This window comes from Varanus komodoensis, unplaced genomic scaffold, assembly GCF_004798865.1.
Source record: "Varanus komodoensis strain SLA01 unplaced genomic scaffold, ASM479886v1 scaffold13_3, whole genome shotgun sequence".
Lineage (NCBI taxonomy): Eukaryota > Metazoa > Chordata > Lepidosauria > Squamata > Varanidae > Varanus > Varanus komodoensis.
In genome coordinates this window covers 13,309,344-13,321,759 of record NW_025335409.1, presented here as the reverse complement: position 1 = coordinate 13,321,759, position 12,416 = coordinate 13,309,344, and the positions used below count along the sequence as shown (strand labels likewise).

The 12,416-nt window shown below is 37.0% G+C and overlaps 1 protein-coding gene across 5 annotated transcripts in view; it reads left to right on the top strand.

Moving 5' to 3' along the window:
• The window catches only part of ORC5 (origin recognition complex subunit 5), a 92,515-nt gene that overhangs the window by 25,618 nt on the left and 54,481 nt on the right, over positions 1-12,416 (top strand). For 4 of the 5 annotated variants that reach the window (XM_044423390.1, XM_044423389.1, XM_044423391.1 and 1 more), the window contains exons 10-13: positions 1,222-1,274; positions 1,518-1,630; positions 8,619-8,666; positions 11,509-11,619. In XM_044423390.1, the coding sequence (XP_044279325.1) occupies positions 1,222-1,274; positions 1,518-1,630; positions 8,619-8,666; positions 11,509-11,619 (325 nt within the window). The remainder of the gene's footprint in view (positions 1-1,221; positions 1,275-1,517; positions 1,631-8,618; positions 8,667-11,508; positions 11,620-12,416) is intronic. The other variant, XM_044423393.1, reaches the window with a different exon arrangement.

The following is a 12,416-nucleotide window of genomic DNA, read 5'->3' as shown; positions in this document are numbered from 1 at the left end:
GTTGCAGTTTTTACTGCTGCAAGCCATAAATATAAATTCTTGAGTTGTTAGCTAGATTTTTTCTCCATGCCCCGTGAAGTTCCCTACTCAAGGCTCCTTGTATTTGATGGATCAATGTCTGTCTTTTCTACTATTGCTGTCTATTAGGAAGGTCGTTGAAATACTGAAATCCCTAGCAGCTAGCATGTTTGTTTCATTTCATGCTTGTCATTCTTAAAGTTTAATATAGGTATATGTGATCAATAATATCATTTATGGTATGTTTGAATATTCAAATAGCTTTCACTCAGTAATGCTTACAGTTACCCTGCTTTGTAGATCAGTATCTCCATATTACAGGAGAGTGACTGAGCAGAAGTTTACCTTCATAGGAACATGGTTTACAGGAGTGAGAGACACTTGAGCTGATACTCTTCTTGTGTAACCTGCTGTGTTGCACCTTTGCAAGGCAGAAGCCTCCAAACACAAAAGCATCTGTGTATCCAGTGCCCTCTGAGCTGAAGCTGGCAGGGCAGGAGGTTGAGGCAACCTTTGCCTTCCCATCTTCCAGTCATTGTGTTTTTCTCTATACCAGGTTTTTTGCAAGTATAGCAATGCAATTGTGGAGGAGGACGAAGGAATGAACCTCATGGCCTGGCCTCTCTAGGATTTGCCTATCTTTTCCTGAGGTAGATTTTCTTACCCTGGAAGCCATGCAGTGCTGTTTTTCATGCTGGCTGTTAGTGGGCAGGACAGGGGTTCAGCTCTTTGACTTCTTCTTCAAATGTCAGTGTGCTGTTTCTGGCACCAGAAGGGGAATCCTGCTATCCTGTAGTATAAACAACAGACAATGTAGTATAAATCCTGTGGTATAAACAGACAGACAATGTTAGGGATCATAGGATAGCTTTTCTATCCACTCTGTATTAGTGATACTTGTCTGTGGGCCCAGTAGGTCCATATTGAGTTAGATTAAGCCAATGACCTTCATGGTGGCCAAACCAAAGTACAAAGTTGCTCCCTTAATAGCTTTTACAAATCTGCTTAGATCACTGATTATTTAGTAGAATATTCCAGCATCTCTGTTCATGTTCTCCATATACTGTTGAAAGGTTTAATTGTACTGTTCCTTTTATTCATGGATATCACAAATGCATCCAGCTTTTGCAGTTGAAATTCATAAGTGCCTTGCTTTTAGGCATGTCAAATACATTACTTTTAAATGGCTGCCTTGTCTTTTAGCTCCCAGTGGGAACAATTGCAGCAAGATAATGGAGAACCAGGACAACTAAAAGGTATGTGTAGAGGTAATAGTTCTGTAGAATTAATTATTGATGATAAAATACCTGTATAATTGAAAGCAACACAGTAGTGTCTCTTAGTAAGCGCCTTCAAATTTGCCAACAGCTCAGAAATACAGAAACGGCTGCAAAGATCCATAATATGTATTTTTCTTTTCTGTGTTTGGTGGGGAATCATGTGCACCATTAAATTTGTCATTCAAAATATTATATTTTATCTTTTATTTTTCTTTCTAGGACTTTCAGCCCATGCTCATGTAGAACTTCCATATTATTCCAAGTTCCTTTTAATTGCTGCTTACCTTGCTTCTTACAATCCTGCCAGGACAGATAAAAGGTTCTTTGTTAAGGTAATGTTTGGGGTGGGGGTTGCCCTAACCTATCTGGAAGCTTCAAGTTCATTGCTTTAATTGTGCTTTACATTACTAAAAGTTTAATTTTAACATTCTGTTTGCAGTATCTGCCTAAAAAGTAGAAATCATGGCCAGTACCCAAAATAAAATAAGCAAAGATGGCCCAATTCTGGACACTCTGAGCGGGGCATTTATTTCTCAAAAAGCCCCAGCCCCAAATTTTGCATGAGAAATTACTGTTGAAATAGAGTGAAATTTCAAAAGCAGTTTGCAGTATGGCACAAAAGAAGGATAGTCACAGAAGAAAAGGTCAAATCTGGCTGAGTGTGCCTAACAATAACCAAACTAGTAGCCTGCTCAACATGCTTATGTGCCTGTACACTTTCAGTTCTGTCACTTGCTGGAACCTGATCTTCCAGCAGGGAAAGTGAAGAAAACTGATTCCTAGCAGTACCAAATTCATCTTGATGTGAGTGAAGATTATCACAGTTGAAAAAAATACAGATCAATTGCTGTATAGCCTGACTGTTAAGTTTCTGCATGTGCGTGCATGCATAGTGTTATAAGAGCATAACAATGCCACAACATGATTTTAATAAAATATGTCAGTAGCTTTGTTTGGATGTAATGGTAGCAAATCCCTCCCCTCCCACCCCCACCCCCATGTATCTGCTTGGTGTAATTACTTGATCTGCTCACTCAAGGTTGCTTCATGATCTGTGAGCATTGACACTATGGGTTTTTTGTGGATTAAAAATCTGCCATCAACCTAAGAATAACCATAAGTTCACTGTAGGTTGTTAACTCCTTGAATAACCCATAATGTCTGAGTTCGTGTATCATGAAACAACTAATTATACAAATTGTGGATTAATTAATCTATTATTTGTTGCTGTTGCATTCAAACTAGATTGGAATGTTTGTAACATAAGGGAGTAATCAAACATCATATTTGCATTTTTTTTATTTCAATGCATTGTGATGCCGCCTGTGCCACCAGAACTTGTGCTATGGGCTGTGTGATGCGGGTACCCCTTTGTGATCATGTTCTGGAGAATCATTCCACTTGGGCCCTAACATAAGGACTTCTTTGCAAATTGGCATCTTGTGTGAATCCAGCCTTGCTAACAAACCATAGTTTCTTATCATACAGACATCTGAGAAAGAAAACCCATGGTTTGTTGGGAGTTGTGAACTCCTGCTTGTTTAAACCAAGGACTGTCATTAGGTATGAACTAGAACTGTGGTTCATTAACCCTCTTAATATCTTTAAACTGTATTCTCTTTTTCAACCTTACATGTGTTAATGTTCCTTTTCAATTTTGTGGTTGGAAATTAATGTATGTTAGATGGTGCATTTTTTAGATCCCACTGAAAATGTTATTTGATGAAAACATGTTTTCATGAAGAGAAAATTAAGCACTAATGCACCATAAAATAAAATAAAGCAACAGAGTGAAAAAAATACTTTCTTTATTCAATATTTTCCTCTTTTCACACTAGGTATAAGAGAAGTTAACTGGATGGGAGGGGAAAAAGAATTTGAGACTTTCTAGAACATGAATTTGAATAGGGATTATTAGAGGAAATTTGGACATATTTATGGTGTAGAAGCACAAATATGTTGCCTTGTGACAGCCTTTCTCAGAATTGTAAGATCTTGGCATGTTTGCATTTTACTCTGTGGAGCATGGCATAAATGTATCCAGATATGTATTCCAAGCCTATATAATGGGTACTTCTGGAATGGGTTGGCTGTAACTCAGTGGCAGAGAACAAGTTCCAAGTTTAGTGATTGCATCTCCAAGTAATGTGGGGAAAGAATATTCTTGCCTGAAACCCTGGAGAGCTGCTGATATTCAGGTTCATACATAACCTAGAGTTTGGGTTCAGTATGGGTTGTGGTTGAATTGTGAATTGTCTTTACATACAAAAGTTTATGGTTTAAATGTGGTTGTGCAAACAACCCAGAGTTCACAACTTAACCACAAATGTGCTCTCTTCCCAGGTTGTACTTGGTTAACAACCCTTCATTAAACTATAGTGCAAGGTTGAATCATGGATACAACCCACAATGCAGTGAGGACCCATGAAAAGTGATGTTGGTCAGCCATAATGTGCTTAAAACCAACATATAATCTGAGATTTAGAGAAGGAAAAATTAAATAAATTGAGGACATCAGATCAGTGGGTACTGTTTTCGAGTACTGGGAGAAAAAGCATAAATTAAGGCTAAATAATCAGATTTAAATAAAGGATTCTAAGATGTTATTTTTATTATGCTTATAATGTTGGATATAACATATGTCTATGTAAATATAAATGTAACAGTTTATATGTAATTCTTGTTCCTTTTTCAATCACTATGAATAATTTTCAATCTTTAAAATAAAATGACATAGCAAGATAACAACTTGGCTTAGTGTAGATAATTATCATAATTTGAAGCAACTTCCCATTTGGGTGGTAGGTGCTACAGACAGTTGCTTGGCAACACTCCAGGGCAATTACCTCTGCCAGCCAGCCAGCCAGCCAGCCAGCCATCACTTGCTATTTTGAACAGGGCCCAGAATTGGCTAAAGTGAATTTTGGCTCTTGCCTCAAACAGTTTTACTTTACCTAGATTGGATAAAGAAGCAAGGAAATATTGACAGCATTTTTAAAGTAAAGCAGTAGATGATTCATCTTGTTAGTTGATAGAAAGAAAAATATTTTCTCTCAAGTAGCTGCTCTAATAGTTGACCAAGGAAGAACGACATATTTCAGAGGGGGCCATTTCACTGGTGGCATGTCAGCCGTGGAATGCCCCCCATGGCCCTGGGAGGCTTGTCTGGTGCCCATGTTGCACTTTTCTTAGTACTCGGGGAAGCCCTTTGTATTGCTTAGTTCTTAAGAAAGGAATTACTGCTTTTTAGGATTTTGTAATATTGTTATTGTGTTTTTTTCCTGTTTTCAGTGGTTTTTTCTCCTTAGGATTTTATATTGCATGGTTCTAATCTTAAAGAGCTTAAGGCTGTTAGGCAGTATAGAAATGGGATAAATTCAGTTAATGAAATGGCTTTTCAGGTTGTGGATAATGGTTTTCTGATGAATGCACACAATTATTTCTGATCTTTACTAATTGCCATCCACTTTTAGGATGATTGCATCTTTCCATTGATATACACTCTCAGTCATTGTTGAAAAAAACATGTTATTTGCAGTCAAGTCATCTCCAATTTATGATGACCCTATGAATGAAAACCCTCCAAAATGTCCAGTCCATGACAGTTCCATTCATCTCTTCCAAGTTCAACACTATGGCTTCTTTTATGGATTAAATCAATCTCATACTTGGCCTTTTCGTCTTCTGCCTTCATTCCTAATCGGTCTTCCTTTTCATTGTGTGTCCCAAGTATAATAGCCTCAGGTTTGTCAGTTTTGCTTCTAGGGAAAGCTCTAGCTTGATTTGACTTAGGACCCACTTGTCATCTTTCTATTGGTTCAAAGCGTTCACAAAGCTCTCACCCAGCACCATGTTTCAAATGCATTAATTTTCTTCCTGTTAGCTTTCTTCACTGTCCAGCTTGTATACCCATATATTGTGATTGGCAATACAATACTGTGGATAATCTTGGTCTTCAGTGAAATGTCTTTACACTTTATGATCTTCTATATTTATATTGTTAATTTTATACTGTTATTTTTGTATTTTATTGTATTTTATTTTGTGCTGTGAGCCGCCCCGAGGCTTTGGCAAGGGGCGGCATAGAAATGTTTTAATAAATAAATAAATAAATAAATAAATAAATATTTCTTCATTGCTGCCCTTCCAAGTCTCAGTCTTCTTAGAATTTCTTTGCTACAGTGTCCCTTTCAGTTGATGACAGAGCCAAGATATGTGAAATCCTTCACAATTTTGATTTCTTCATTATTAACAGTAAAGTTCTGTTATTCTTCTGTGGGCATCTTTTTTGCTCCCTTAACATTCAGCTGCAGTCCTGCTTTTCTACTTTTATCAGGGGTGGTTTCAAGTCACTGCTGCTTTCTGCCAGTATTATGGTATCATATTCATATCTTAAATTAGTGATGTTTCTCCTGCCAGTTTTCACTTTAGTGCTGCACTCTTTTGGAACTCCTTTCTTGGGGATTGGAATATATATTGAATGTTTCCAGTCTAAGGACCATTGTTTTGTTTTCCATATTTGTTTACATATTTTATTAGGATTTTGACTGATTCATTTTGTGCCACTTGGAATAGTTACATTGGTGTCCTATCTATTCCAGATGCTTTATTCTTTGTGAGAGCTTTCAGAACAGTTTTCATTTTTCTTTCTAATATTGCAGACTCTTCTTCATAGAAGTCTATCATCCTTTCATCTCTTCCCTGTAGTTCTTTTGCATAATCTTTCTACTTTTTCTTTATTTTCACCTGGTCAGATACTATGTTCCCTAGTTTGTCTTTAGCATTCCTAATCTATGTTTGAACTTCTTGAGTCTTCTAGAAGATCTCTCCTATTTTTCTTCTTTTGTTGCTTTCTTCTGTTTCCTTTGTACTGATTGTTATAATAGTTCTTTTTGTCTTTATGTAATAGTCACTGAAAAATTGCATTAAGGATTCTGACCTGTTTGCTGTTTGCTTTCATCTCTCATCTATTTTATGTAACTGTGAATGTTTCTTCTGCCATCCATTTAGGGTTTTTCTTTCTTGTTGCTGCAGGAATTGTCTTTTGGAATTCTTTTCTAGTAATGTCTCTGGTTTGAGTCTGCAGTTATTCTGGTTTGTGGTCAATTAAGTTGAGCAATGTAAAACTGTTCTTTATGTGGATTCAGGGGTATTATTTACGTTATATTTTGGCGCTATGTTTCTGTTGGTGATCTTTTTTAGCTTGGCTCTAATTTTTGAAATCAAGAACTGACGGTCATTAATGCAGTCTGCTCCAGGTCTTGTTTTGGCAGCAAGAATACAGTTTCTCCATTTTCTACTTCAAGTTACATAACTTGTTTGATTTCTGTATTGGCCTTCTGGTGATGTCCATGTGTACAGTTTTCTGGAAAGTTGCTTGAAATATGTGTTTGCAAAAAACAGGTTGTTTTAAAAAAAAAATCTACAAGTTGTTCTCCAGTTTCATTTCTTACCCCAGGACAAGTTTTCCAACAATATTTGATTCTTATTTGTTTCCTGCTTTTGCATTCCTATCACTTAGGATTAGCAGTATGTCTTGTTTTGGTATATCATCAATTTTCTCTTGAACACCTGCATAAAAGTTTTCAGTTTCTTCAGTTTCTATTGTTCGAGTGTAGACTTGAATGATAGTTATATTGTTAGGTTTTCCAGTTATTCTTATTGATATTATTTTGTCAGTTTTTTCATTATATATCACATTTGCGTTGTCTTACTGCCTGTGCTACATCTTGCCTCAGAATTACAGTCATTTCATTTCTTCTGAGTTTGTCATTTCCAGAGTAAAACACTTTGTGTTTGTTGATTGAAAATGTCCCATTCCAGTGTCCTTTAGTTTGCTCACACCAAGTACTGTGATCTTCATTCTTTCCATTTCTTGCTTTACAATTTCCAGCTTGCCTTGATTTATACTTCTTATGTTCCATGTTCTAGTTGTAAGTGTTGTGCAGCGTCAGACTTAACTTTCATCTCTGTTGTCCACAAAAGTGGGATTTGGTCCTGGCAGGTGCAATAGCCAATCAAACTTTTCAGGGTGTGAGGTGGAAAAAACTTTATTCTACAAAAAAAGGGCCTGCATGCACAAAGGAGACAAAAAGGAGCCCTGAGGGGAAAAAACTTCCCTTATCACATTTTATAGGAGTGTAAACAGGAGCTGGCATAGTCTTGTCTTTCAGGGTCACAGACCCATCTCCTTACTAAACCATGTGGTGCCCCACCTATGGAATGCACTCCCCAGAGAGGTCCACCTGGCGCCGTCGTTATTTGTTTTTTGGCGCCAGGCTAAGACCTTTTTATTTAAAACTTATTTTAATTGTTAATTTATTATGTAGGTTTTTTAACAAAAAAATTTTTAAGCCGAGATGCACCGGGTTTTAATATTTTTATTGTATAATTTTTATATGCTTTTGTTTGTTTTTGTTGTGAGCCGCCCCGAGGCTTTGTTGCGATGGGGGTAGCATAGAAATGTTTTAAATAAATAAATAATGTATGGCACATCCGGGAGAAACTCAGGTCTTCCCTTCACCTCTGTGAATGTCACCCAGTAATCTTCCTTTCAGGTTTGATTTATAGCATTGTTAGTGAGAGCGCCACTTGCACTTGTCCTTTGCCCTTCCCCAGTAACTTACAAAATGTCTCCCAAGCTAGGCAGGGGGGTGGGGTTTCTCATCTCTTGTTTCATTTTGTGTTGTCTCATCATGGGGTTCTCAAAGTAAGAAAATTCAAAAGTGAATTACTGCATTCTCCTTTTGCACGATATTAACTAGAGTTAGCTTGAGCGTCACTACTGTTGTCTGCAAAAGATTGTCCACCGGTGTCTTCTTCAAATACCACTGCTGCCCAGTTGCTGTCCTTCAGACATTTATCCTCCTGCATCACCATTAATAAGAGCCATTCTTTTTTTACTGATGTGACCATTACTCCTGAAGAGGGTGGATGTATCTTAGCCTTTCAAATGTGACCATCCCGCTTTGGGTGACCCTGCTAGGAGACCAGCCTAGTGAAACTATTCTGGCCTCCTGACAGCATTGCTCTCGGCTTCTTTGACACTCTCAAACTCCCTCACCCTGTTAAAGTGGACATCTAAGAGCGGGTGAGGCACCATAGGAATACCAAACCTGGCCATATTTCAGCATTGTTGTTCTACAAATACATTGTGAAAAATAAATAGAAATAATCCTGAAATAATTAAGTATTCAAGAATAGAGTAGTTCAGCCACAGATATGAGTTGTGAGGTAGTACTTGGTCTGTTTTCCTCCTATAAAAGTATGCATGATTGTTAGTTTACAATTGAACTACTGACTCTTTTCTTTCATTTGCAGCATCATGGAAAAATCAGGAAGAAAAACTTTCAGAAAAAACATGAAAAGGTATTCAGGTTTCTATTTCTGAAAAAAATATATTCGGAATTGAGATGTTATTTTATAGATTCTCTCCAGTTTGGTGTATGCTTAAATAATACCATGAGATTGATTGAAGAATATATGATTGGCATTGTTATGAAACAGCAGTCTGTAAGGTGGAACATGGTTTTGCTGTAGCAGGTTCTGTCACTGAAGGTTTGAGCCTTTTTAGTTTGAGCAGTAACTTGTTTCATTGGAGTCGGAAAGACCCAACCAGTGCCAGACTGCCCAGGCATGCATATGGAATTCCTCACATGCAAGCATTCTAGGTGTCTGAAGCAAACTTCAGTGCCCTGCCCATTGCTTTGTTTCACCCTGTACTACACTAACAGAATAAACATTTTGTACAATTTATATAGATTGCAGAAGTAATATATTACATGGATAACATTATGGAGAATATGGAAAACGGCCTAAAATTAGAAAGGAAGGAAGGAAGGTTCTTCCCCCACCCCATACACACTCAACAGCTGTGTTAAAATTAAAGGGCTGCAGGTAACTTGCACAGCGGAAATGCTTAAGTTTCTATTGAGATAGTTGGTCTTCCCTAAGATTTAGAAGCATGTTTTCTTGCCTGAAGATTTATTTATTTAAAACTGATATAAGTAATTCAATTAGCAAACAACTTTCAAAACAGTGTACAAGAATTAAAACAATCTGAAAACTAAATGCAAATATACATATATTATCAACAGGGCAATAATGTTCATTGGAGCATGATATCCAAATGGCAATAAGTGATAACAGTATAATACAAGTATAAAACCAATCACAGAATCCCAATGACTATATAGATAAAACCAATATAAAATCCAGTGGCATTATTTAACAATTAAAATGCTGGGAAAATTAAAATAAAAAAACATTTTGACTTGGCACTGAAAGATATAGCATTGTCACCGGGCTCACTTCCCTGGAGAACTGATTCCATAGTCAGGGCACCACAGCCAAGAAGGTCCTTCCCCTTGTGCCCACCTTCCTTCCTTCTTTTAAAGGTGGCTCCCAAAGAAGGATCTCCTTAGATGAGCTTATGGTCCGGGTGGGTGTATATGGGAAGATCTTGCTCTAATTACAGCTGTGCTGCCAGAAAAAATAATTAATGTGTATTGCAAAAAGGGAAGTGGAAATAGAATACTGGTTTCAGTGAGGAAGAAATACTTCCTTGTCCCCAGTTTTATATTTCATAAATTTGTATTTGTAATAAAGGAACCATAGGACAAATGATTTGTTACAATTGCTGATCATTTCTACCCCCTTCCTCCATTTATAGACCTCAGTCATAATCAATATGAGATTTCTGTCTTACCACTTTTCCTCCTCCAAGTAATTCAAGATGGCTTACATAGTTCTGTTCTCCATGTTATCCTCACAACAACCCACTTCTAGTGACCACACATTAAAGCCCCGGGGTTTGTTGAAGAGCATATCTAAACAAAGAGCATCATGAAGACAAAGGAGCTATAAAATGATGTTTTTGCATCTACTTTTAAAATAATCAGAATTTTCTGTCATGTCCAAGCTCAGAGGACCCCTGGTTAGAACAAAAAGGATGTTTCTTGGTTTTCCTTCCTCCCTGCTCTCCCAAGAATCCATATCAGATGAAAGTAAGCTTAACACAGGGAAATAACTGAACTGTCCTAATGTGGAAAAAATTCTGGCATATACCAAAATAAGGATCTTAGAAAACTGTGTGTAGACTTTTAAAAAACTCACACTGGAGTCCAATTGCTGACATTAGTCTTCCTTGGAAAGGTTTTCTCTGTTATGAATACCTTTGACGTGTGTGGTGATTCTTTTAAAACTCATGACAAAGGGAATGAGTCATGGATAGTCCAAGTCTTGGGTTGGTTTTGCCTAGTGCCAGTTTGGTTTTGTTTACTTTTGTGGCACAATAAAAAAATACTTTGCATTCGAACACTGTTGAGTATCTGGTGTACATCAACTAGTAACAATGGTAATTAAATCCATTTCAGTTCCAGATGGTAACACAACAAAACATGAAAAAGGCAGATGAGAAAGGAATATTTCTCCAAGGCCCCATAATTTTTTCCACTAAATATATAATTATTTTAATCTTGAAGTTAAAAGAAGATGCTGTACACAGATGTTCTTTTCTTAATAGAGGACTATGTACCTGTCTAGCTGAAATATTTGTTCCAAGGAAAATGACCCTCTTCTTTGGTATTTCTGCATTACAAATTCCTTTTTGCTGAAAACATCTCTTCCACAGATATACCAGATCATACTAGATAGGCGTGTGACCATTGAGAGCTTATAATGATTTAAGGGGATAAATGGCAAAAAGGAATCTAGGGCCTCTCGTGCAGGATTTAATTGATCTTAAAGGCATTTATTGTTGACTTCTGCAAAACTACTGCTCTTCTCCTTGCTTGTTCTGATTAATCTGAACAGCATTTCTGAAGGATGTAAATACCATCTTTAGTCTTTCATGATCCAGGGAAGGATGGAAAAAATAGCCTGTTTTTGTTCATTTATTATGATTGAGTGGCAAAAGTAATATGGGTAAAGAATGTTCAATTAAATCCCATTATTTTATAATCAGCCAAGCAGTAAATTAAGGATGCAATCTTACGCATGTTTAGCCAGAAGTAAGTCCCACAACTCCCAGTATTCTCCAGCTAGAACATGTTTTTTAAGAAAGAAAATTAAAGTCACAATCCTATTTGTACTTACCTTGGGTGAGGGTTCATTGAACTTGGTGAGGCATATTTCTGAGTAGACATTGCAAAAAAATAGGTTGATTACTTTAAAGAATATTCAGCTAATGAAAATACTTTTTTAAAAACAGACCAGCAATCACCTTCTTGGACCAAAGCCATTCCCGCTGGACAGATTGTTGGCAATATTATACAGCATTGTTGACAGCAGAGTTGCTCCAACTGCTAATATCTTTTCCCAGGTGAGTTAAACTGAGCTGTTTTTACAGAATAATCACAAGCTTGGGTTGTGCCGTAACTATTCACAGCAAGGTACTTCATACGTGTAATGAGAAATTGAATAAGAGTCAGTAATAGAAACTTCCAAAGTTCATGCTCTTGGCCCTCCCCCACACCACATTTGTTGACTACAAGATTTGAATTAAAGTATTCTCAGTGCAGACTTCAGCCAAGTATTTGCTGTGTAAAATCCATCTGCTGTGTTCAGTCACTACTGATTACCTGGATATAATAACCACGTTGTAGCAAGCTGAATAACATACTTGTGTGATAATAAATGTGCATGCTTGGATTATTGTCCATTGACTCTAAATGAGCAACTGTTTTTAAAAGTATTCCAAATTTATGCAAGGGTTTTAGAATCTTGGAGCATGGAAAAGAAGGGTTAGCTTAAGAATGAGTAGTTCAAAAAGGTTGGTCATGCTTTCATGTATCTTGGCTTCTGCCTTTGTCACTGCAACAGAGAAGTGCAACTAGCTTTAGACAAGGTCATATAAGTGAAAAATACTCAGGGTATCTAGTGACCCCAACTAAAGGTGTCTCTTCATTTACATGGTACCCTATGAGGTACCCTAGAATACGGAATGAGAATTATTGTTATTGGCAACCAGTGTGACAGACACTAGAATCAGCTCCTTTCCTTCCAAAAGAAAAAGCATCTCTCATCTATTACAAAGCATAATTATGAATGTCAAACTGGCTTCTCCAGAAAACCTCCAAAATCTATCTTTTCCAAACAGATGCAATTGGCCAGTGCTGC